Genomic DNA, 25,843 nt, shown 5'->3' with positions numbered 1-25,843 from the left:
AAAGCTTTAAGACATTTTTTACTTTAGGCTTCAAACATGCAACAGAAAAGCTTTTAATGGAACATTTGGAGCTCCTCATGTTACCAATACATTAGGTGACAAAAGTCAAATGTTTTCTACTCTGCATTTTTATTACTTTTGTTGTTAATAAAGCAGTGATTCATGTTACTTAGCAACAATCTTCAAGTACAAAACTGACGTAAATGGTTATCATTCATCTTCTACACAGTCTGAACAGTAACAGCAGCCTGACACTAGACCAGACCAAAGTCTAAACGCTCCAGTTAAGATTATTTACAGGTACTTTAAAATCGTTCAGCTAGTTCACATTAAAATGGACAAAAACCCACACACAAGTGGCCTCTGCCCAACAACATCTGTGTTGAATCAGATGTTATTCTTCAAACATAGGTGGTGGAGAGAGTTTCAGAAGTAAACTCTCTGTGTTCCCTGGTTGGGCAGCAAGTTGGAACCGTGACCTCTCACCACTTGGACAGGGGGACACTTCTGAGAGGATGGACAGCTGAAAGGTCGACAGAAACTGAATAAACAGCATTGTACACACATGTAAAATATAAACAACAGCTCCAGAAATCTTGTAAGAATATTACATGTACACAGAACCAAGTTAGCGTTAGTAAAGAAGTCAGATTAGTAACGCACGGTATAAAGTAGAGCATTCTTTATTCCATATACAAGCAAGCAAAATGAGTTTTCTCGGCAGGGTGGCTGGGCTCTCCCTTAGAGATAGGGTGAGCAGCTCAGTCATCCGGGAGGGGCTCGGAGTAGACCCGCTGCTCCTCCACATTGAGAGGAGCCAGTTGAGGTGGTTCAGGAATCTGGTAGGGATGCTTCCCTGGTGAGGTTTTCCGGGCATGTCCAATCAGGAGGAGACCTAAAGGAAAATCCAGAGAACGCCTTTGAATTCCCTTGGAGGTCCCAAGCGGCCGGGAAAAGGGAAGTCTGGGCCTCTCTGCTCAGGCTGCTGCCCCCGCGACCCTACTCTGGATAAACGGCTGAAAATGGATGGATGCTACTGATATTTTGACTAAGATGAGCGATTTTCATACAAACCTAAAATGTTGCTGAAATGTAGGTCGGAGTTGTTTCCATAAAATATTTATTAGCTATAAAAATCAGATAAGAAAGAGGGAACTATCCATCCATTTACAGCCAGTGTCCGGTCACGGGGGGGACGCCCAGACTTCCCTCTCCCCAGCTACTTGGGCCCAGCTCTTCCGATGGAATCCCAAGGTGTTCCCTGGCCAGCCAAGAGACATAGTCCCTCCAGCGTGTCCTGGGTCTCCTCCCAGTTGGACATGCCTGGAAAACCTCACCAGGGAGGCCTTCAGGAGGCATCCTGACCAGATGCCTGAGAGGGAACTAGACAATACCAACTGAATACATATTACTGAGACTTTCATAATAAGAGTCTGACATTTAGAGCCTCATAATTTAGTTGTTTATTTAATATCTTCACTTGAAGGGTTGTCAAATATAATATTCAATTAATCGACAGAGGATTCCGTAGAATAACTGAATGCTAATATAGCTGCAGCCCTAAATTGTTCTCATATGATTAAACATGGAAAAGGCTGTGGGAAGCAGGTGCAAGACTCGGGTGCAACCAGCGATTCTAACCCCCAGCCAATCAGTGAGTGATAGTTGCTGATCTTGCATTTTCGGCGCGGCTCGGGATGCTAGGAATCGCATCAAAGCCATCGTTAATGCCATCCAACAATACCAAATCCTTTTGATTCACCCTGAGTAGGTAATAATGGAATAGTGGCTTTATGTACCACAGAAATAAGTAACAATCACAGCAAATACATTTAGAAACAAATAACTATTAGGTTGGTCACACATGCAGGCTCATACCCCGGATGGTCCTCGGTATAGACTGCGTAACTGATCCCAGGAGAGTTCCTGCTGTATATCCAGCGTTGCAGCAGAAAAGAGCTGAACCACAACAAACAAACACATTTATATAGAAAATAAAACCAATGGGTTTTTCTCTTCTTTTATTGTGTATTACTTTCTTACTTTTTTCCTGTGTGGCTCTGCTCCTTTGTCATGATGTCCAGAAGAAACAAGACCCTGAGGTACAGAGAATAGTTTAGGTCAGGGGTCCTCAAGTAATGGTCTGAGGGCCACACACAAAAAGACCCAGAAGCAAGAAGGCCGGGGGGTGGGTTGCTGCTGCTGCTGTTTGTAATGCACATAACACACAAGCTTGCAATATAGAGAAGGACAACACCTGTCCCCCTCCAGCTCGGCTGTGTGACTGCACTAACAAGATCTCCTGTAACCTAAAATGAACCAAAACTTCCTCCCAGTTTCTCTTTAAGCTGAATTTAACATCAGTTTATCATCGTGGAACAAGAACTTCTATCTTCTATTTCTCTCTCCTTTTAACTTCTCCGTTTCCCTAAATAAAAGAGACAGACGATCACGCTGCATCCGCCGTCACTCACCCCGCTCCCTCCTCTAGACCGGACCTCCCGACATCACAGCACTCGGTGGTCTGACTGAGCGCTTCCAGGAGAAACAATAATGAAATTATGAAAAGAATAATGCGCGTTTGGAGGAGCGTCCTCCGATCCTCTCTCTTGTGTGAGCAGACAATCTCCCGCTCTCTCACCCCCAAATTCCACTACCTCCGCTCCACTCCGGCACGAACTCCTCAGCAAAATTGGTCTCGTTGTAGTCAATCAGAGCCATTCCACTACTGCGGCCGTGCTGCGGCAGTGCGGCGCAGTGCGCCGCCCTCTGTTCCGGCGTCTGGCAAAAACAGAATCAATCCTATTTTTGCCAGACGCCGGAGCAAGTGTTTAGTAAGTCATTAATAAATCATTAGGTAATATAGATATTATTCATTTTTAGAAGCTGTGGTGACATTTACAAATACTGCAACAATAATTAAACATTTGCAAACACTCTTCAACAGTTGATAATGGTTTATAGATTATGCTAAACTTTCTAAAGTCACAATTGTCATTGATTATATGTAAGATTATGATGCACCAGTGATTTATAAAGAATTAAACAAATGATCATGAATACATTTGTCAATAGATTTTGAACATGAACTAATTAAAATATTGATAAAATCTACAACAACAAAAATATAATCCACTAAATTATAAACCCTTTTCAGGTTATTTATTTTCTTTAAGTATTGTTTGGAATAAAAGGTGGTAGAGCAGAAACTGAAACAATTAAATAAAAATGTACAACGTTTTGTTTCATGTATCACTTCCGGGTAATACAGTCTCCTCCTGGGCCGTTTCTCAATTCTTATCCAAACTTCATTAACGATGGCCCAATGACTGATCCAATCCTAAGTGCATAACGGCAAGTTCGCTCAAAGTTCCCGGATGTGCTCTTGCTCCGCCCACTGTATTGAGGATGCATCAGTGCATTGTTCTGTGGACTTGGGACAGCAAAGTTTCCCATAATGCATTGCGTAGCAAACCGTTAAACACCGAACATCAGAAGATAAAGCTAATAACAGTAATGTTTTATATTAGAAATATAAGTAAAATAATATAAAGTTGTCTGTTATTGTAAATAATCATGTGTAAACTGTAAATTTTGCTGTGTGTGTTTGGGTTTTACGCTTCACGATCCTTCAAATTGCTAATTAGCTTACCCATTATCAAAATAAAAGCACCGTAGCTCTGTTCTGATGAAAAATAAACTTTTCTATTTATTAAAGCATGGGAAATGCTAGCATTTTAATAATTTTGCACAAAAGTGGGCCAAATATATTACAAATGATACATTTTCTTTGTTATTTTGTTAATTATGGCACAAACTAGACTAAGTTTTATGTCAGGTCGTGTTTTTGACTGTGGCAAGAAGCAGTGCTTGTCGCCAGGACACAACGGAGTACAGTTCTGTTATAAATGTCGTCCTCGTCCTCCGATTCTCGGTAGAAAAGACTTTCTGTTGTCCTGGCCTAGAACATACTTGTCTAAGAACGTACTAGCATCCTTGAGAAATGGCACTGGCGTGACTTCCTGGTTCTGTGACGTAGACAGGAAGCACGCTCGTTCTGCCGCTCAAACATAGGCTGTGCTCGAGATGAGCCAGTTCTGCGCAGATTAGACCACTGGTGATCGGCGCGCGATGCGTGCCAGTTAGATTTGTGTCTGACTTAATGCCAACTTGCTCTGACGTCATGCCTATGCAGCCAACAATAACCCCATGAGATCAAGGTGGCCGCAGATTTTATCGGCCAGTGAACAGGATGAAACGATCCGTGCAACCACGCATTTAAATGTTGGCAGCCCTGGCTCATCTAGAACTAGACCATAGTCAGCGTGAGCAACAGAGGCTGTGACACTTTCTAAAGTGTTGGAATATTTCAAACTCAAGCTGACAGACAAGACCGCTAGCTTAGTGCTAAGTTAGCATCACACTAAGCTAGCATTGTGTTAAGCTAACACAACAGCAGAAAGAATCCAGGAGCTTCAGGTGTGAGCTTCAGATCCAAGACGAGGTGTGTTTTCCGGAGTGTAAATGAAGATAAACTTACTGTCAGCTATGAAACTGAGTCTGAGAATTTAGCCACTACCGCTAAAAGCAAACAACTTTTTTTCTATGAGACTAAAATGTTTGCTTGTTAGTTTATTTAACAACCTCATACACCTTTTATTGTTCAGTTAGATTTGTTTGGAACGGTGCAGTTTTATCATGTACCAGAAACGAAAAACAAGTGATCAAATTAATTTGATGGATATTTATGACTTTGTTCATGTGTGATGAGTAGGTAAAAATTAAATATTTCTCTTTATTTTAGGAATCAGCTTCATTGGTCTGGGCCAATCCATCCTGCTCAGCTGAATCTGCACCAGAGTAAACAGGCAGCAGCTTAAACGAAGTTGAAATAAATGTTATAGAAACATATATTTTACTCATTTGTTTTTTTTTTTACCTCTAGTACTGCTCTTGTTACAATTTGACCAGGTTTTAAAAGGAAAGGAAAATAAAGGCTTATTCGATTAATCGATTTATGGCTGGATTACCGGGGCCCTAAAGTAAAACGTTACACCTAAATATCCTTTGTAATTCTGTTTGTGGAGCTACAAATGATTCTTAAACCATTTATAATGAGTTGTTCACACTTTACATTACGGGGAGCAAAAGTGTAATAGATTAAGTGCAGATGTACAAATGTCATTTATTAATGCTTTAAGGCTATAAATTATTTTTAAAACATTTATAAGTAATGAGGTGTTGCAGAAGGTTTAACAATGACATGTGACCTTTGACAGGTGAGAATCAGAAGGTTTACAGAGAAGGGCTTGCGGATGCTGACCAATTCCGGTGTCTGATCATTAGATAGGAATCTAACACACGATGGAACGGGCCTGTTCATCTGTCAGAGGTTTCCTGGTAGATCTTCTATGGCTGAAGGGATCAGATCAGGGATTTCCCACAAAGGTTCCAAAACTTCATACATTCACTTTCTTTGACAAACTGATGGTTTATAACTGAGTTGTAGAGTTCCTCTTGTATTCAAAAGTAAATAACCTGAAAAGATTTTATAAATGTCTGGATTTTTTTTTACATTTCACCAATATTTAAATTACATTTAAAAAATCAAATGTGTTCATAATCATTTAAAATATTTAGTTAATCTTTTATAAATGACTGGTGCATCATAATCTGATATAACCATTGACAATTGTGACTTTAGAAAGTTAAATATGTTCTATAAACATTACCAAATTTGTTAGTGTGTTTGTAAATGTTTAGTTAATCATTATTTAAGCATTTGTAAATGTCAGCTCAAGCTTTTACAATTAAATGATATATAATTACCTAATATTTTGTAAATGATCTGTTAATAACTTCACTTATAAATGTTTAACAACAAAACACTATTACAAAGTGTTACAGTGAAAAGTCATAATATATCAGCAGAGCACGAGTATAACGTACCAAAGGCCAAGTATTTCATCAAACTGAACTGAAACTTTTTAATTTGCAGACACAAACATCCCATCTGTCTGGCCTCCAAACAAGAGGCAGAGCGGCTGAAAGCTCTGTCCCCCATGGTAGTGAGGCGTGCGGAAGGGTCAACAAGGTGGAGAGGAGAAGAGGATCTGAGTGAGCGTGATGGGGTAGCAATATTAATGAGGTCTGTTAAGTAGGCAGGAGAAAGATTATGTATTGTTTTGATGGTGTGGAGGAGGATCTTGAAGGTGGACCTAAATTTAACTGGAAGCCAGTGGAGCTGCTGAAGAACAGGGGTGATGTGGAGAAAGGAAGAGGTTCCGGTGACGACAGGGCTGCTGAATTTTAGACCAGTTGCAGTTTATGACGGAGTTTATTGGGGAAACCAAAAAAGAAGTGAACATCAGTAGTCAAGACGGGAAGTGACACGGCTGTGGATGAGAATGGCTGCAGCATGAGGGGTCAGGGAGGAGCAAAGACGATTTATGGATCAAAGATGGAAATAGGCCGAGTTATGTTGAACATGTGGGCATGAAAAGACAGTGAACTGTTGAGGGTGACACCCAGACTCTTAACCTGTGGAGAGGGGTAGACTGTGGCACTGTCAATGGTTAAGGAAAAGCTGTCAGATTTGGAGATGACGGATGTTGTACCAATAAGAAGAATCTCTGTTTTATTGCCGTTAAGTTTAAGAAAATTTGAGACGAACCAAGATTTGATGTCAGAGAGGCAGTGGGTAAGGGATGAGGGCAGGAGAATGGAATTAGGTTTGCTAGAAATATAGAGCTGGGTGTCATCTGCGAAACAATGGAACTGGATGCAAAATTTGCAGAGGATATTACAGAGAGGGAGAAGGTATATTATGAAGAGAAGGGGCCCCAGGACAGAGCCCTGGGGTACAGCTGAGGTGACTGGGGAAGGTTGTGAAGAAAAAGTCTTTAGCCCAGGCAAGACACTTCTGATGCTGTCTCTTGTTCAAGAGTGTTCAAGGAATGCGACAGCTGCAACCATGTCTTGTATACGTCTGTGCACAGTGGTTCTTGGAGCTCTGACTCCAGCTGCAGTCCACTCTTTGTAAATCTCCCCACATTTTTGAAAAACCTGCAGCTTTCCGATTACTGGAAAACCCGCTCAACCTTTTGAGCTACTGCTGCCCAACATTCAGTTTTTCAATGGAATAGTGAAATAAATCAACTTTGTCATGATATACAAATTTTATGACCACTACTTGTATTCCATTATTATTTATTTATTTATTAACTTATATTTCAGGAGGATAAACCACTTGAGAGGAATCACCTTGTTTTTGAGTGGGTCCTCTGACAATAAAGCAAATAAAGTCCAAGAAACCAAAGACGGTAACAAATCGACAAGTCTAAGACCTAAATCACAAACCACAAATAATTAACAAAAACTGGAAAAAACTAATCTAGATGTGGTACAATAAAAACAAACAAGTTTAAATCTAACACTTTAGATATTTGGTCATATCAAGCAGTGGATTCAACACCATTACAGGTCTGCTTCACATGCGCATAAACAGAGTTTTTAAAGAAATGAAATGAAGATATAGATCTTAAAAGTACAGGTAACTTATTCCAGTCCTGAGGAGCTTTAACACAGAAGGCACGTTTCCCTACTTCTGTTTTAAAACGAGGAATTACAACAGAAAGCTGATCATTGATCCTAGTGTGATATGCAGAATTGAAGGGTACTAACAACAATTTATTTATTTATTTTTTTACCGTGTCCTGTCTGGCTGTGAAGCAAGCAGAATTGATGTCTGAATGCTGGTGACAAGCCTTACAGATTTACTCTCAGGTGGAGCATCAAAGCGTCTGCTTTTAACGTAACGTCTGATACTTAAAACTTTATTGTTATTGTTGTTGAATGCTTTGTAATTCCGACCAGACACGGAGACAGAGGTGAAAGAGAAAGGAAAAGAAAAGGTGGGGAGAGAGAGAGAGAGAGGGGGGGGGGGGGGGGGGGTCCATAAAAATAAACAATGAACAAGAGTCTGCTTCTAGACCTGCAGAAAAAGACAAAAAAAAAGCAAAAGGACAAAAAAAAAGGGACACAACAACAATACAACAAGATCTATCTATCACTGCGTCAACTTGATGAAAAAATATATAATCAACATTGCTTAACTGAAGAATCACGATAATAAATCACAGTGCATTAAGTGCCCACCATAGTCTTAAGACCTGTGTTTAACGTGCCCAAGCCCATACTTTTGAGAGCACCATGTGAGCACCTGTGTGTGTACACGCGCTTGTTTATGTAAGGTTTATCTATAGGAGCGCCCAATAGGGAGTGTGAGGGACCACAGATCCGCCCCCCAAAGATGCGCAGGAGACGGGGGGAGCTCCAAGTCCCAGAGATCCAGGCGCTGCCCCAGAACACAGGAACCCCAAGGAGAATGCAACCAGAAAGGCCCCCCACCCCCCTCGAGAGGCACAGAGGACTGACCCGGGGGGCCACAACCAGCAGCCGGCAGAGTCCCGGGAGACATCAGCGGCAAGCCCGCAGGCCCGCCCGCAGACTCCCACCGCCTAGCCGGCCGAGCCCGGGACCCAGCGACCCGGGACCCAGGGGCGACCACCCCCGCCAGGGACCCAGAAGAGCCCAGGGACCCAGACCCCACCAGGCAGCCACCGGGATCTATCAGGCAGATGCCAAAATCTTAAACCCCCAGATCCGGTTGCCACGAACATTCAGGCAGACCAAGGCACAACCCCTCACACCAGGTGTGGCAGGGGAGGGGGGACGAAGATCTATATCATCAAGAGAAGTTCCAGGAGAAGGGAGGAGTCAAAGGCCCCACCTGACATATACAGTCATACACAAACACAGTCGCACACTCCCTCCCTCATGCTCACACATGCACATACAACCCAAGACTTACAAAAATGCACGCCGGACACCCACTCATGCTCCCCATACACACCCTATTCACTCTGGTCCCGGTACTGCTGCACATGGGGTACAACCATCACTGGTAACCAGAGTTTGACCCTTTCTGCTGGGGTGCTGATGAGCAGGCTCCCCCGCCCAAAGCTGAGCACAGCAACCTACCACCTCAGACCCCAATCAGATGGCCAGATCTCCCTCCTAGCCTCTAGCCCCAGGAAGCCAAGCAACAACAGAGGTGGCTAAGACCCCTAGACTCCCTCCGCCTGCTCCATTATAGTGTTGTGTGATCATGAGGTGTATTCCATGGCTGTGGTGAGTGGGCAGTGCGGGCATCATCCGGCCTATGCCAGCTGATGGCACCGCACCACCCCACTTACACCCTCAGCCATCAGTGTCTAAGTGCGGTTTAAAATTGGAAGTGGGCACCGGCACCCGGGAGGAGGCTGAGATATCCCCCTGCCAAATGCCGTTGAATGTGCTCACTCCCAAGGCCCTAAGTGTGTGTTTGTGTGGAATGTCGTCAGTGGAAGTGTTTAAGGTGCAAATAAAATTGGGGGGCAGGTTGCCACAGGAATGCGGAAATGGGGTCCACACCCGCACTCCCTGACTTGCCCACCCCCCAAGGTCCTATGTGTATGTTTGTGTGATGAAGTGAGGAAGCAGGAGGAGAGAAATATGTGGGGATGGGGAGGAATGGCTGGTTGAGCTTAGCCCTCCAGGAAGCCAGCTCCCCTACTGGCCCCAATAGGCACCTCTGTTGTCAAACTGCCACCCAGGGCATGGAGACCCCAGCCCATCCTGCCAGGGCCCAAAGCAGCAGCATTACAGAGCCTCACGGAGTCCGAGGGCACCAACCCAGCCCCACCCCAGCAGAATATCTATTCCCATCCCTGCATTTGCACAACTTCCAGAATATATAAGACATGGGACATCCAGGTAAGGTTGGGTCCTCCCCCTCCTGGACCTCCCCCTCCCCTGTGATGGAACGGCAGAGGAGCCAAGGTCTACCTGAGGCCCCCGGACCCGGGCCAGGCACTGTTGCGTGTTCCTGCCTTCTTCCCGGCAGCATACATGTCAGGACCCGACCCCCAAGGCCCCACCCAGATCCCCACACGGGGCCGACCACCCCCAAACCCCGAGCCCCCAGGCCCCCACCCAGACCCGCCCAGGGTGCCATGCAGCTGCCAGGCAGTGACCCATGGCTGCCGCCAAGATCCCCAAGGGGTCCCACTCACAACCGCCAGCAGTCCACCCCCCGAGGCAACCCAAGCACCTCCAGAGGGGGGCAACGGCCCCCCCAGTCCCAGACACCCCCAGTGAACCCACCTCCAGGGAACATCCGGATACTCCAAACTCAGACCCCACACACCCCCACCCACACCATCCCGCAGGACAACATCATCACCCCCCCACCCTCGCTATGTGATGGAACCGATCAAAGGAGCCCAGAGAGATTCATCTGAAGTGGAAGCAGAGGCTATATCAAGTGCAATATGATCTATGATCGATGAGTTCCTTGACAGGATAACACTTCCTAAATTATCAGACAGCCAAGTTACAGTCCTGGACTCACCACTAACATCAGCGGAGCTCCAGGAAGCCCTTAAATCCATGACGAATAGGAAAGCTCCAGGTCCAGACGGGTTCCCAGTAGAGTTATACAAAGAATTCTGGATCATTCTGGCTCCAATATTTTTCAGAATGGTGAGGGAAATCGAAGAGAGTGGCAGATTACAGCCAAACATGAACTCAGCCAATATTTGTCTCTTGTTAAAACCAGGCAAAGACCCTGCATTTCCTACCAGCTATCGCCCAATTTCCCTTATTAATGTTGATCTCAAAATAATTTGTAAAGCCCTGGCAAAAAGATTAGAGAAGGTAACCCCCTTCATAATACACCCTGACCAAACTGGTTTCATTAAGGGTAGACAGTCATCCACAAACTCACGTGGATTACTTAATTTGATAGATTTCTCTTACAGTAGAAACATAGAAACTAGTATATTATCTCTAGATGCAGAAAAGGCTTTTGATAGAGTTAACTGGAAGTTCTTATTTGCAACTTTACATAAATTTGGCTTTGGGAACTTCTTCATAAACTGGCTACAAACATTTTACAGTTTGCCAACTGCACGTGTCAGGACGAACGACCAAATATCAGCTAGCTTCTGTCTTCAGAGGGGGACCAGGCAGGGATGCCCACTCTCCCCCTCACTGTTTGCTATCTTTATCGAACATCTAGCGGCAGCAATTAGGCAAACAACAGGTATTAAAGGGATAAAGTGTAAGAAAATAGAACATAAGATAAGTCTTTATGCAGATGATGTTTTACTCTTTCTCCGGAATTCTCAATCGTCACTCTCTCATTCAATAGAACTGATAAACTCTTTTTCAAAAGTTTCAGATTACTCTATAAACTGGTTAAAATCCACAGTTCTACCAATTAATTTCTCTTTTGTCAATTTACTTAATACACAATTGGAGTCAGGGAATATCACATACCTGGGAATTAATGTCTCTCCCAAGTTAGCAGATCTAACCAAACTAAACTACATCCCACTTTTAAAGAAATTGGAAGATGATCTTGCAAGATGGAAATCCTTACCAATATCACTCATGGGGAGAGTTGCTACAATTAAAATGATGATCTTACCCAGAATAAATTACTTATTTTCAATGATCCCAAACAAACCACCAGCTGACTGGTTTAAATTTCTGGACTTCTTAATTACCAAATTCCTTTGGCAGGATAAACCTCCACGAATTAGCTTAAAAACACTTTAGAGGACCAAAGACAGAGGAGGACTGGATCTACCCAACTTTTATTATTATTTCTTAGCCAACAGGCTACAATATATACCAAGATGGTTGCAAGATAACCCACTAGATGAGTCCTGGTTAGATAAAGAACAGACACTTTGCAATACGATAGAGCTTTCAGACTTACCATTTATTAGCTCAAGCATAAGAAAACATGACGGCTTCAAAAGTATTAGTATCAGCACCTCTCTGATAGCATGGTGGGAGTATCTTAAAATGACAGAGTCTTCACTAGTACCATGCAGACGCACACCTATCTGGTATAATCCTGATATTTTGCAAAATAATAAAATGATGAACCTTCCGGACTGGAAAAATAAAGGAATCCTATACCTGGAACACATATATGAAGGATTTGACTTCATCCCATTTAATCAAATAGTCTCCCAATTTGGAATAGATAAGAATAGCTTTTTAGAATATCACCAAATTAAATCTGTAGTAAAACAAAAATTTAAGCTCAATAAAATAGAATTACAAACACCACCAAGGGTATTAGACTTCTATAATCTCAAACCCCCCAAACTACTGTCTAAAGTATATAAGACACTGTCCAAAATAGATGATAGAATAGTAATCCCTTTTGAAAAATGGGAGGTGGATCTATCAGTCAGCTTTGACCAGAACTTCTGGTCCCAAACTTGTTTAAAAACTTTAAAAATGATCAGACACTCCAATTTACAATTAATTCAGTACAAAATTCTACACAGAGTACACTATACAGGTCATCGGATGTTCAAGATGGGGTTTGTGTCGTCTGACACCTGTACACACTGCACAAACAACGTTCCGGACAATTACATTCATGCACTGTGGTCCTGTCCACCTGTCCAGGAATTTTAGGGTAGAGTATGTGAAGACCTGTCAAAGTCTCTGAAATGTCATATCCCAATCACCCCCTCTCTTTGTTTACTGGGAAACCTGGACGATGTCCCGATTGAAACATCTGTGGTTCACGTGGTTCTGACTGCCATATGCATCGCTAAGAAAACTATCCTCATGAATTGGAAAAATAGAGAAACTCTCTGCATTAACAACATTTTCAAATAAGATGGAACATCAAAATAGATGCATTTAAAAATAAGTAACAACCAATGAAATTGACGCCTGGCCTTTAGGGAAAGCCATGAAAATCGTTCATACATTTGACAGTGGTGTGTTCTAAAAGGACAGCGTAAAACAAAACGACATAAGCTATTAAAAAACGTTAGGAGATTGAAGACATACAACCATGGAGTTCTGGTAAATTACATCTCCGTATTCAGAGATTATATTCCAAATTACTGTAATCATTCATAAGTAGGGTGACCAGATCCCAACTCACCAGATGTGGGACATGAAATGTAAAAAAAATATATTCTGCCTTTTATCTCGAACATCTCAAATATACATAAAATTATTACTATATAGTTCGTGTCTTATATTTTCTATTTGTATTCTTTTTATACAAACAAACAGCAAAAGCTTTAATACTATTTCTCAGTTCCTTTCCAGTGACCACAGCTTAACTCGGGCTCTGAGTGACTTTAGCTAGTTATTTTAAACAATCAACTGATTTTATGAATATAAACTGGCCCACCATAAAAAAAGGAAGGTTTAAGGAGCTTTTCAAAGATTTCATTGAATATTTGTGCTGACTTCCCACAACAGAATGGCAGTAAAAGTACCTGTTACATCTTTAGATCTATTTATGTATATTTTCCACTAATATCAACATCTCATTGAAAACATATCCATACTCTTTTCCAAGTTTTTTTCCTCAATCTCAAATCTCATATATTATATGTAGGGACATAGATGTAGTCTTTCTCCAAAATGAATTTTTCCTCTACACTTTTTACTGTCCAGATACAATATTACGCTACATTAAATAGACAATGGTTGAGCACTAGGCCCAAATGGAAAACAACCACTGGACTTGAAGCCTGTCTCCCATTAGAACCATCCATAAATTCTCACATTGCATAATAGAGCATATTTTTTGTATACTTACTGTAACCCATCAGTGTTGGGCAAGTTACTTCAAAACTGTATTGCATTATTTATTACTTGTTACCCTCATTTTAAAGTAATTCATTACTTTACAATATTACTGATTTTAAAATGTAAGGCATTACACTACTTTTGCATTACTTTAAGTTACTTTCACCAAAACAACTTCAATATGGATCTGGTAATGTGAAGCTCAGTGAGCTCATGACATATATGTGGAAAGTGATGTGGTGTCTGAGCTAGGATTGCTGTTAAAAACAGTCAGATATAATAACAGTGCTTTAAAATGATTGTTTATTAAATAAAAGCAACAACAATCTGTACTCTCAGCACGCTGCCATCTTATAGGGCCATCTGAGCAAGGAGTGAGGTGGTGGGGGCTCCGAGCCTATATTTCCCTTGGTCCCCAAATGCCTTGATACGGCCCTGGATGTGGGACTGACTTCTGGGGTGATCTGATTCTATCACATGTATAAATATTAAATGCTTATATATTATTGCTTTTCACTGGTAAAAATGTGTATTGGGGAAAAATCTACCTACTTTTTTCTTTTCAAGCACTTTGTTTTGTTTTCTTGATTTTATTTGAATAATTTCCTGCCCTTTCTCTCTCTAACCTTCCTGCATGCTGCATGTTTTCTCCGTCTTCCAGAAAAACTGTTTCCTAGACTTCCTACTTTCTAATGATCAGCCAAAGGGATCTTCACATGCGCGGCGCTCCAGCAGTAATGAGTTGAAGTCACCGGGGCACAGATTATGAACTCAGTTGAGGCAAAGCACGTCAGAAAAGCACAAAATACCAGAGAATATGCGCCGATATGAACGATCGCAAGTGAATTATTTTGTATTATTGGAGCGATTTTGTGAATGTTACAGAGGCCGCGTGGAGGACGCAGCTGGAGTATTTGAGCCGGTACCGCTGCGTCCTCTCTGCCCACAAAGCTGAGTCCATAAATGACGTAATATATGCAGATACTGGATCTTTCTTCGGGTTTCCCGCAATTTGAATTTTTAAGGAACACATCTTGATTCTGGGTTTAAAAATGTGTTGTAATTACCGCGCTACTGACAATTGTACCGAGTAAATATTACCATTTTCCTTCCCTGTAATGCCTTACATTACCACATTACAGCAAAAAGCAATGCATTACAGTAATTAATTACTTTTGTACCGCATTACTCCCAACACTGTAACCCATCACCCTTAGCTCCCCCTTACAGCGAACTCCGCTCCCAGCAGCTGTTAGATATAACCACCACTGTTCCCAACAAAACCAGCAAACAGTTTTTGCCTTCTTGCTGCTGTTGATTATTGGCAGTTATGTTGTCATCTGCACTCAGTCATATCTCATTTGCAGTTTTCCATTCATGTTGTCACTCCATGAAAATATTCTGGCAGTATTTTTAAATGCAGTAAATTAACTCTATTTCATTGTTTAGGTACTTTTTGCAACTATGTTTATATTTAGTTCGCTGTACAGCCGTTTATTCTTCACTATTGGTTCTTAAAGGGACGTTATGGAAGTTTGACAGCCAAAACTTGTATAGAAATAATAAATTTCTTCTTCATACATTCTCCTGCAATGCCCTGGTTCTGTAGAATGAGCCCTGGCATTTTTACTGTGATTGCCTGTTTTTCTGTAAAATCACAGAAAAAGAGAGTTGCTCGGGTCGAGCAGGCTGCTTCATGCGCGTTCATGCTCAGGCATCGCCCGTAGCATTTGCTATCCGTAGCTTTAGCAGCAGAGAGAGAGGTAGTGCTCCTAACACCTAGTGATGAACCTAGCTACATTTCTGAGGACCCTTAGCTACATTCTGTAGAGCTGTTCTAGATATTTCCTGCAAATTAGCAACAAAATTGCCATTTTCGCTCCGAACCGTTCTTTAGTTTGACGTTGTTTCAGCTGTCATCAAGGATATAAATGTTACAGATACGAAAGTTGTCACTGGTGCTTTAGCTCATCTAGTAAAACGTTGGATTCTCGGGCAGAAGATCTGGGTTCAATTCTGGATGTGAACATAGTTTATTTAGGTTTTACATTAATGATATATTTTTTTACAGTAAGATGCCCAAATTTTTATTTGAGACTCGCCGAATGGCATTGAATTTACAGATAAAAAAGATGTGGGTTCAACTTTCATTTTGGACCAAATTTTCAAGCAATGGAAGGGAATGGTCTGAGCATGCAGGAAGACTGACCCCAAAATTCCACTTTTTCCGTTCCGGCCCCCGCTTTCCGCTGCCGCTCGCTTCCGAACTCAAATTATACTGTACCTGCTCTACAACGGCTCCGCTCCGGAGAACTTATTTTCGAGATCTTGCGATACAGTCCGAGCAATAAACGCGGAAGTTAGATCCAAACACCCATTGTGTGGGAGAAGCATCAAAATGAACTGTTTAATCTGCCCATCATTTGTGTTGAGAGATCAGCAGTGTTTGGATCAACAAAGTGTGACTACTTTGATAGTAGAAACTGTATTTATGGCTTACCTTTGTGCATTTAAAGTTCAGCCGCTATTGATAGTTGTTTAAAGTTGTTAAACCTGTGCATATGAAACAAAAAACACTTTTTGTTTATCGATTTATTGTGAAATAACGGAAGTTGTGCTTGCTCCCTTTTCCTGTTGGGCAGTTGTGATTTCTGTCCATTGACTGCAGAGGTGCTCCGGTGTCTGGCAAAAATAGAATCGATCCTATTTTTGCCGGATGGCGGAATGGCGGGCGGCGCACTGCGCCGCACGGCCGCAGTAGTGGAACAGCTCTGATTGACTACAACGGGACCATTTTTGCTGCGGAGGTCGTGCCGAAGCGGAGATAGTGGAATTTCGGGGTGACCCATCATAAACCTTTGTCGGCTGTGCTGAGGAGAAAGGTACAGAACCAAATTATTTAATTAATTAGCTGCGCGTTCTCCTGTCCTCTGTCCTCCGGGCCACACACACACACACACACACACACACACACACACACACACACACACACACACACACACTGGACTGTCTCAGCTGTTATTTTTGTTAAGGAGTGTCCACGTACAGCATGAACGCCTCGTGCACGTACAGCATGCGCGCCTCGTGCACGGGCCTACTATTGAAGCTGCCGTTACGCTTTTGGCCTGAGGGGGCAATCGCGAGCATAAAAATTCAACATTCCGTAAAGTCCCTTTAATGTGAATCTACTTGCTGCTTTACAAAAACATGTCCTCACTGAGGAACAATAAAGGAATAATCTCATCTATTCCTTACTCCTTTAGGGGAACTTTTCTTGTTGACCAAATTCTTTTCATCTCTACTGTTATTGAATTAAATAGACTGTAAATACACCAACCTGAGCCAAAGATGCACTGCGGCTTCTGTTTGCTTCTGTAAAAGGACCTCTACCTCCATGGCTGTAGTAACACTTGTAGCACCTCCACTGTGGCTGTACGTCTGAAACAGGGGCCCTTCCACAGTCTTTCTGCTGCAGGCACTGCAAGTGATACAGGTGGCCACAACTGGGAACAAATACATGTCTGTCAGGCAAATACTGAAGTTTACCAGAGAGGGGTGAAGAAATGAAAGAGTTAGAATGAGAAGTGCTAATATTTATTTAGAAAGTGGTAAAACCACAAGCAACAATCATAACAATCAAAAGACTTACTTTCTTAAAGGTCCTATATCATGCAAAATACACTTTTTGGAGCATGTATTTTTTAGTAATTCCCTCATGAAAAAACACCCCAAACCTGTTCTTGGCTTAACGCTCTGCTAAGCTATTGCAAAAGCTTACATGGGGCATGTTTGTGTCATCACGACCCCCTCCTCCTCACCCAGGAAGTCTGGAGTTCAGATCCTTCCTCCGCTGGACTGTAAGTACCCAGTCTGTCTGTGTTGCTAGCTGGGAGTTTAATCTCCACAGTGGTGAACAAGTTATTTATTTCTTATCTAGTCTGCACTTTAAATATTGTCTAAAACCCCAAAATGGATTTATTTTTTCTGCAAGAGGTACCTCTGTCCAGTCTTTCTTTAAGACTTTAATCTGCAGGAATGGTTGGATTTCATCTTCAGGAGCTCTCAAAAATCAAGCCAGAACGTGACCAAGATTTCACAGACTGCTTGATAAACAACCACCAGCACTGGCATGGCGTTTCAGACGGATTACTTATTTAAACCAGCCCCATTTCAACGTTAAAAGGAACTCTGGCTATGAGGACGTGTATGCCCTAATAAGCCACAGGTTTTCTGTTGTGCCAAACTATGTTGTTAGAAACACACAACATATTGCTGTTTATTTATAAATCTATATTTAGTACATTTTTTGACATACGTAGGACGCCATGTTTTCACACGCAATGCACTCTGGGGGCGATGACGTATATTGGTTGCACTTGGAAGAATAGCTATTGGCGCTAGTGTTTGTTTACTCGCTCACTGTATTAATAATGAAGTAAAATGCTGCATTGTGCTGCTTTTGGATGTAATTTCCAGTCAGAGGGAAACTAGGGGAGTGATGTGAGTTTACACAGCTTTCCCACTGGCAAGAAGAGGAGAAAGCAGTGGGAAGATGCCTGTGGACGGACACAACTTCCTGATGCATTTGAGGCTTACAGTCGACCACAACTACTTAAAGAGCTCACCAGAGTGGCTGGGTATAAGAGAAGGTGGAAACGTAATGCTTTAGCGACCATTTTCCCACACAAGGAGCCTAAAAGCCCTCAGAGAGACAAGACGCTGGACACTCTCCTGAGCCGACAACCCACTCCTGCAGCTGCCGCTTCTGTCACGTTCAGCGAACCATTGGGCACGCCACTCGTCACGGATGAAGCTGATCATTCACCTCTCCCGTCAGTAAAACAAACAGTAAGTGTAGCAGTACAGTGTTCTCCAAATATCTAATATCTGTAAAAATGATTTAAGTGGTTTCACTGAATATCCTAATCATCTATGAAGCACACGGCAGATCTGGATGCTAAAGTTCTCCTAAATCATTCATCATTGAATAAGTCTGATCACACGATAGCTTACCGTTAACTTCTGCTGACAAAAATGAGAGCACTCTCCCTCTCGGTTACCATGGAGACGCATTTGCACACGCACCACCGGCTTATTCCTGCACTCGCTTCATCCCCCCTTGCTCTTCATTTTGATGCTCGTTTTGTGAAACATAGTCAGTGATGTCCTCATTAATGTTTCGCCCTGGTTCAAATGGAAAAGGCTGAACAGATGACATGTTGATGTCGCTGAACAGTTACTACAGGGTCCCAAAGCCGGCCGGTGCAACCGAGGTACAACCATATGATGTCATTACCCAGAGTGCAGTGCGAGGCTAACAACAATGGCGACCTATGAATTAAATTTTTTATTTTTTTTTTTACAAATTTTATAAAAATGAAGACATCAAGAAAGTTTTTTACACCATTTAAATATAACTGGTACTAACATTTATTTTTAAGAACCACAAAGGTACTGGAGAGGAGGGTCCGATCGATAGTTGAATCTCAGATTGAGGAGGAGCAATGTGGTTTTCGTCCTGGCCGTGGAACTGTGGACCAGCTCTGTACCCTTGCAAGGGTGATGGAGGGGGCATGGGAGTTTGCCCAACCAATCCACATGTGCTTTGTGGATTTGGAGAAGGCTTATGACCGTGTCCCCAGGGGCACCCTGTGGGGGACGCTCCAGGAGTATGGGGTGGGTGGCTTTCTGTTAAGGGCCATTCAGTCCCTTTACCAGAGGAGCGTGAGTTTGGTCCGCATAGCCGGTAGTAAGTCGGACCTGTTCCCAGTGAGGGTTGGACTCCGCCAGGGCTGCCCTTTGTCACCGGTTCTGTTCATCACTTTTATGGACAGAATTTCTAGACGCAGCCGTGGTGTGGAGTGTGTCGAGTTTGGTGGCAGGAGAATCTCGTCTCTGCTTTTTGCGGATGATGTGGTCCTCCTAGCTTCATCCAGCTCTGACCTTCAGCTCTTGCTGGGTAGGTTCGCGGCCGAATGTGAAGCGGCTGGGATGAGGATCAGCACCTCCAAATCTGAGACCATGGTTCTCGACCGGAAAAGGGTGGCTTGCCACCTCCGGGTCGGGGGAGAGGTCCTACCTCAAGTGGAGGAGTTTAAGTATCTCGGGGTCTTGTTCACGAGTGAGGGTGGGAGGGATCGGGAGATCGACAGGCGGATTGGTTCGGCGTCTGCAGTGATGCGGACGCTGAGCCGATCTGTCGTGGGGAAGAGGGAGCTGAGCCAGAAAGCCAGGCTCTCGATTTACCGGTCGATCTACATCCCAATCCTCACCTATGGTCATGAGCTTTGGGTAATGACTGAAAGAATGAGATCGCGGATACAAGCGGCCGAAATGAGTTTCCTCCGTAGGGTGGCCGGGCTCAGCCTTAGAGATAGGGTGAGGAGCTCGGACATTCGGGAGGGACTCGGAGTAGAACCGCTGCTCCTCCGGATCGAAAGGAGCCAGTTGAGGTGGTTTGGGCATCTGGTCAGGATGCCTCCTGGACGCCTCCCCGGGGAGGTGTTTCGAGCATGTCCTGCCGGCAGAAGGCCCCCGGGTCGACCCAGGACACGTTGGAGAGGTTACATCTCCAATCTGGTCCGGGAACGCCTTGGGGTCCTGCCGGAGGAGCTGGTGGACAAGGCCGGGGAGAGGACGGCCTGGAGCTCCCTAGTTGGGATGCTGCCCCCGCGACCCGGACCCGGATAAGCGGAGGAAGACGAGACGAGAGACGAGAGAGACGAGACAAAGTTTTGTAACCTGGGTTCTTTTTAAAACCACCTGATGGATAGCCCAGGGTGGTGAGTAAAACTAAACTGCTAATGGTTAGCTGTTAGCTGAGTGGGTATAAAGTTTCAGAAGGATTTTTTTGCCATATGTGTGAGCAGGTTCATAACATTAAGAAATTGCTGAAGTTCTTGGTGCAAGAATAAGAAATAAGCACAATAAAACAATCTTATAGAGCAACAATAATTAGAGAAACGACCAATTTACACAAGACAGCATAGCTACAGTCAGGTGCAAAGACAACACAGGGTCAAGTGACTGGAACAAAGCAACTTGGGTTGTTATTCACGAGTGCAAGTCCAGTGGTTGGTGGGTGAGCTTCAGGGACAGACTGGGACTGTTTCATCCCAGCTGCCTTTTCTCCATCCAAGTGGTGTGTGTGTGTGTGTGTGTGTGTGTGTGTATGTGTGTGTGTTACCAGCTTGGCACTCTGCAATTGCTAAGTGGGACATGAAGGCCATGGAGAAATGTCCTGGTGCTCCTGATAAATCATTTTCCGCTGCCAGCGTGTTATGACATGGGTGGGAGGGAGTGTTTCATCTAACCCAAGCGTCTCATTTCCAGGTTGAAGGAATAGTTCAGGAAAATAACTTATATTCCATAAATAATGCCATCTCAATAGTGCCATATATACTGTGTGTACTGTTGCTCTGGAAGGTGTGAAATAGTATGATACAGGCCCTTTGAGGGTAGTGGTGATTATTTTCTCATGTGTACTTAAATACAGATCAGCAGTTGGTGCCAGTGAGATTTACTGGATCAGCTGGTCAAAGGAAAGCGTGAGTGAGTAGCTGAGCTTCCAGTATGAGATACCTGAACAGAAGGATCTCCTCAGGCGTATCATGCCTCCTCTTGTACTGCTGCATGCAGATGCTGCAGTAGTCCTGTCGTGGGTGGAGCCCTCTAGTGGTAGCAAAGTGTAGGTGAGCCAATGACCAATGGAGGTCATGGTTTAGCAGACTGGTGGTGGTTTCAAGTAAAGTCTAAAACAGACAAAGACAAGTCTCTTCTACACATATATTTGTGTGAACATCAATGACAGCACAGTCACACAAAGCCCTGCCTTTTGTCTACAACATCTGTTTGAGCTTGCAGACTGAGAAAAAACTGGAAACAGTTTGGCTGCATTATGAAAAAGTGAATGTCAACAGAGATAAATGTAACACTTGTGATAAGTTTAGTGTCCTTAAATATAAAAATACCAGCTATTTCAAAACAGCGTGTTATTCATGGCATGGGGGGGGGGGGGGGGTCAGACTCCTGTTTTATTACTGAATTCTATTGTGGCTTAGTATTATTAAAATGGGACAATCAGCTGGAACGTCATCATGTGTTCATAGCGTGTTAATCATGTGTTCATGACATGTGCATCATGTGTTCAGTGTTCATAGCATGTTCATCATGTGTTCATAACGTGTTCATCATGTGTTCATAGCATGTTCATCATGTGTTCGTAACGTGGTCATCAAATGTTCATAGCGTGTTCATCATGTGTTCATAACGTGTTCATCATGTGTTCATAACATGTTCATCATGTGTTCATAACGTGGTCATCATGTGTTCATAGTGTCCATCATGTGTTTATAGCATGTTCATGTCTTCATAACGTGCTCATCATGTGTTCATGGCATCTCATCATAGTGTGTTCATCATGTGTTCATTGCATGTTCATCAAGTGTTCATATGTTCATAGCGTGTTCATCATGTGTTCTTAACGTGTCCATCATGTGTTCATAACATGTTCATCATGTGTTCATAACATGTTCATCATGTGTTCATAGTGTCCATCATGTGTTCATAGCATGTTCATGTGTTCATAACATGTTCATCATGTGTTTATAGTGTCCATCATGTGTTCATAGCATGTTCATGTGTTCATAACGTGCTCATCATGTGTTCATGGCATCTCATCATGTGTTCATAACTTGTTCATCATGTGTTAATAGCATGTTCATCATGTGTTCATAGTGTCCATCATGTGTTCATAGCATGTTCAAGTGTTCATAACGTGCTCATCATGTGTTCATGGCATCTCATCATGTGTTCATAACTTGTTCATCATGTGTTCATAACATGTTCATCATGTGTTCACAGTGTCCATCATGTGTTCATAGCATGTTCATGTGTTCATAACATGTTCATTATGTGTTCATAGTGTCCATCATGTGTTCATAGCATGTTCATGTGTTCATAACGTGCTCATCATGTGTTCATGGCATCTCATCATGTGTTCATAACTTGTTCATCATGTGTTAATAGCATGTTCATCATGTGTTCATAGCGAACAGCATCTCAGGTCGTTTGCATTAACGAGCTATTAACAGAGGTACTTTACTGGCGCTCAGAATATTTTACTGAGAAAGTTTTTCTGCTCAACATCAGACTCTTTAAACCAGGTCTGTATGGCCGACGTTAGCCCGTCTTCATCCACGCGCTGTGCTGCAGCTCCAGCCAGTGTGTAGAAACAGCCATCAGTTCTGGGGTGAGTATTTCCACTTGTGCAGCCTTGAACATGTTTGCTGAATGATTTGAGCAATAATCAGATTTTTAGTTTAGTTCCACAAAAAACAGGACGGTTTGCCATCAAATTTAAAGGCAGTCTCTCGTTAATTAGGCCGTCATTTTAGATAGATGGTGGAACAGCTTGCAGGCTAATATGCACAATTAAAATGCTGCTTGTGGCTTTATAGGATGTTGTTTAATTTTGCTGTTCTTCCCTCAGATTTTTGAGGAAATGCATCTTCAAAGTCCCCGTGCCTTTAGTCCGTGAGGCAGACACCTTGTCTATTTTTAAGACTAGGCTTAAAACATTTTTATTTGATAGAGCCTATGGTTAAAATCTGATGTTAGCTTAGATCTGGACAAGTGGGGGAGTAGAGGGAGGTGGAGTGTACAGTCGGTAAAGACGGCTCTCCCTCGCCCTGCCTCCAACATGCCTCCATCTAAAAGGCTAGGTTATGCAGTTATCTCTGTAGTTATGCTGCTATAGGCTTAGACTGCTGGAGGATACACTGACCACTTTCCACACTCGACTACGTTCTTCTACAATCTGCTCTTTAACTGTATTATTTCCTGCTATTTCAGCTGTTAACTTTATTTTTTCTCTAAGTGTTTTTCTCCCCAGAAGAAGCTACAACGATGTTCTGCTGAGCTGTGGTGGCCTCATGGAGGGGGCCATCGGCTAGCCCACTGCTGCTAACCACTTAAACATTCTCCCTCTCCTGATAATAACTTTTTACTTTCTTTGACATTGAATGTGCTACTACTAGTTTATCCGTTTAATTATAGATTCACTAGGATAAATAATATAAAGTGTATCTCTCACCAAATAGAATTTTTACTAAGAAATCACAATGTAACCATAGAAACATTACTTGGTGTGTGTGTGTGTGTGTGTGTTCTGTCTTCTCGATTCCCAGTGGGTCGTGGCGGATGGCTGCTTATACTGAGCCAGGATCCTTTGGAGGTTTCTTCCTGTTAAAAGGGAGTTTTCCTCTCCACTGTCGCTGCATGCTTGCTTAGTATGAGGATTGCTGTAAAGTCACTGACACTAGTCAGTGACTTGATGCAATTTGCTGGGTTCCTTATTTAGGAAAGTTTTTTCTGATTGGCTTAATGAACTGACCTGTATGTTTATTATGTGAAGTGCCTTGAGACGACTCTTGTCATGATTTGATGCTATATGAATAAACTTGAATTGAAGTGAATTGAATTGGTCTCACAAGGTATCAAACAGGAAACCTTGAACCAACACATGGGTCTAGTGCTGGATGGAGGAAGAATAAATGTAAATTGTTCTGTCCATCCATCTTTGAAATGTCTATTTTCCACTTTTCTTTTATCTGAAAATTTAGACCACACTTTTTTTTTTCAAATCTGAAAAACTGCAGAGGAAAAATCAAGGAAGGAGCAGCTCGGAAAGTGAAAGTGAAAGTAAAAATCGTGGCTCGCTCAGACGAGCAGTGTGTGAGAGACTGTCTATAACACAGAGAAGACTGAACCGTTGCTCTGTTGTGGAGCTGCCACGAGGGCAGTAGTCCTCCTGTTATTATTTAGATAGCATAGTGGTACAATACCGCACTGGTAACTCTAAACACAGCTGTTCAAGTGTATTTTACTGTTTGCACTGAAAGTTTGCTGATTTTGCATAGTTCAATCAATCAAAAATAGCATTTAACTCCTACTCATTTCTTAAGATTAGATGTAAAAGTAAAGGTTATATGTGAAAAATAAATGATTACTGTAGAATTGTAATCTCATTTCATTGTAATTCATTTCATGATCCTGGTTCTGGTCTTCAGGGCCTCACAGGGACAAGCATCATCTTACGTAGTTGATCTTCTCAGTCCCTACACCCCCAGCAGGTCCCTGAGGTCCAGTGATGAGAGCCTACTGGTTGTGGAGTGCACCAGGCTAAAGACCAAAGGTCTGGAGCTCTTTCCCTGAGTCTGATTTTGTCTTGAAAAAATAAATGAACCTTTCTTCTTGATTTTCCAACTGTCTTTTCCAAACACCAGCCCCACCATGAAAGCCACCACTGCCTGAGCTCCATCTGGCCCCATCTGTTTGTAACCTGTATGTTGTACCTCAGAAGGTCTTCTCGCTTCATGTAAAATGGAGAATTAGCCCATGAAGTACTTTAATCACACGGTGCTGGAGGGTACCTGTGAATCTACTCAGACCCACTCCTAACTTTAACGCATAAATACATTAAAACAAGCATTTTGCTCATGATCGAATCAGAACTTTACTTCTATGCCACCATCTTGTGCCTTTCTGCTCTACTTAGACAGTTTTACACACTGAGTTTCTTTTCTCTTTGACTAAATCAGTTATGAACCACTCCAGCAGGTGTGTGACGGCCGTCGCAGTACTTCACATCCACTGTGATACACCGCATAAATATGCAGGAAACAGCTTTAGCCTATGAAAACATAGTCAGTGGCCTACGTGCAATAAATGAATGTGTATACATAAAAGATCAAGCACCGCTTTACCTGTTCATAGGTAAACGTATCCAGCATTCCCAGAATGAGGCCTTGAATCTCTGCCAGTTTTCCTTTTCCATAAACGGGATCCTGACGGACATAAAGACAGAGGAGATGACGGCATACAGGCAAGACCAGAAACATGAAAACATTTTATTTTGTCAACCAAGGGTAGATACATAAGTATGTTTAGCAAAATTAATGCTTTTGAACATTTTAACCAACTGACTTGTTAAGTGAAATTTCAAGTTTGCATCAAAGAGTTAACGAAGCGAAAAAGACTCGGTTTTTCTGAATGAACAACATAACTTTAACAAAATAAAACAATCCCTCTGAGGTGCTAAGGATGCTCTGTGGCATTTCAGGGGTATTCTATTCCAGTCCTGGAGGTCCGGTATCTGGCA

At 42.7% G+C, this 25,843-nt stretch overlaps 1 protein-coding gene across 3 annotated transcripts in view; it reads right to left on the bottom strand.

The window, feature by feature from the left end:
- vps8 (VPS8 subunit of CORVET complex) overlaps positions 1-25,843 on the bottom strand; it is a 164,231-nt gene continuing 138,388 nt past the window's right edge. For 2 of the 3 annotated variants that reach the window (XM_054750617.2, XM_054750618.2), the window contains exons 40-45: positions 25,449-25,529; positions 21,265-21,434; positions 17,026-17,186; positions 2,044-2,102; positions 1,879-1,959; positions 169-523 (exon numbers count right to left, since the gene is read on the bottom strand). In XM_054750617.2, coding sequence (XP_054606592.1) covers positions 395-523; positions 1,879-1,959; positions 2,044-2,102; positions 17,026-17,186; positions 21,265-21,434; positions 25,449-25,529 — 681 coding nt within the window. In that variant the 3' untranslated portion in view covers positions 169-394. Of the gene's footprint in view, positions 524-1,878; positions 1,960-2,043; positions 2,103-17,020; positions 17,187-21,264; positions 21,435-25,448; positions 25,530-25,843 lie in introns of all 3 variants that reach the window. The other variant, XM_070542769.1, reaches the window with a different exon arrangement.

The sequence above is a fragment of the Nothobranchius furzeri genome, chromosome 12 (genome assembly GCF_043380555.1).
Source record: "Nothobranchius furzeri strain GRZ-AD chromosome 12, NfurGRZ-RIMD1, whole genome shotgun sequence".
NCBI lineage: Eukaryota > Metazoa > Chordata > Actinopteri > Cyprinodontiformes > Nothobranchiidae > Nothobranchius > Nothobranchius furzeri.
Note: the sequence above shows the minus strand (reverse complement) of the source record. Positions and strands in the feature narration are given on the sequence as shown.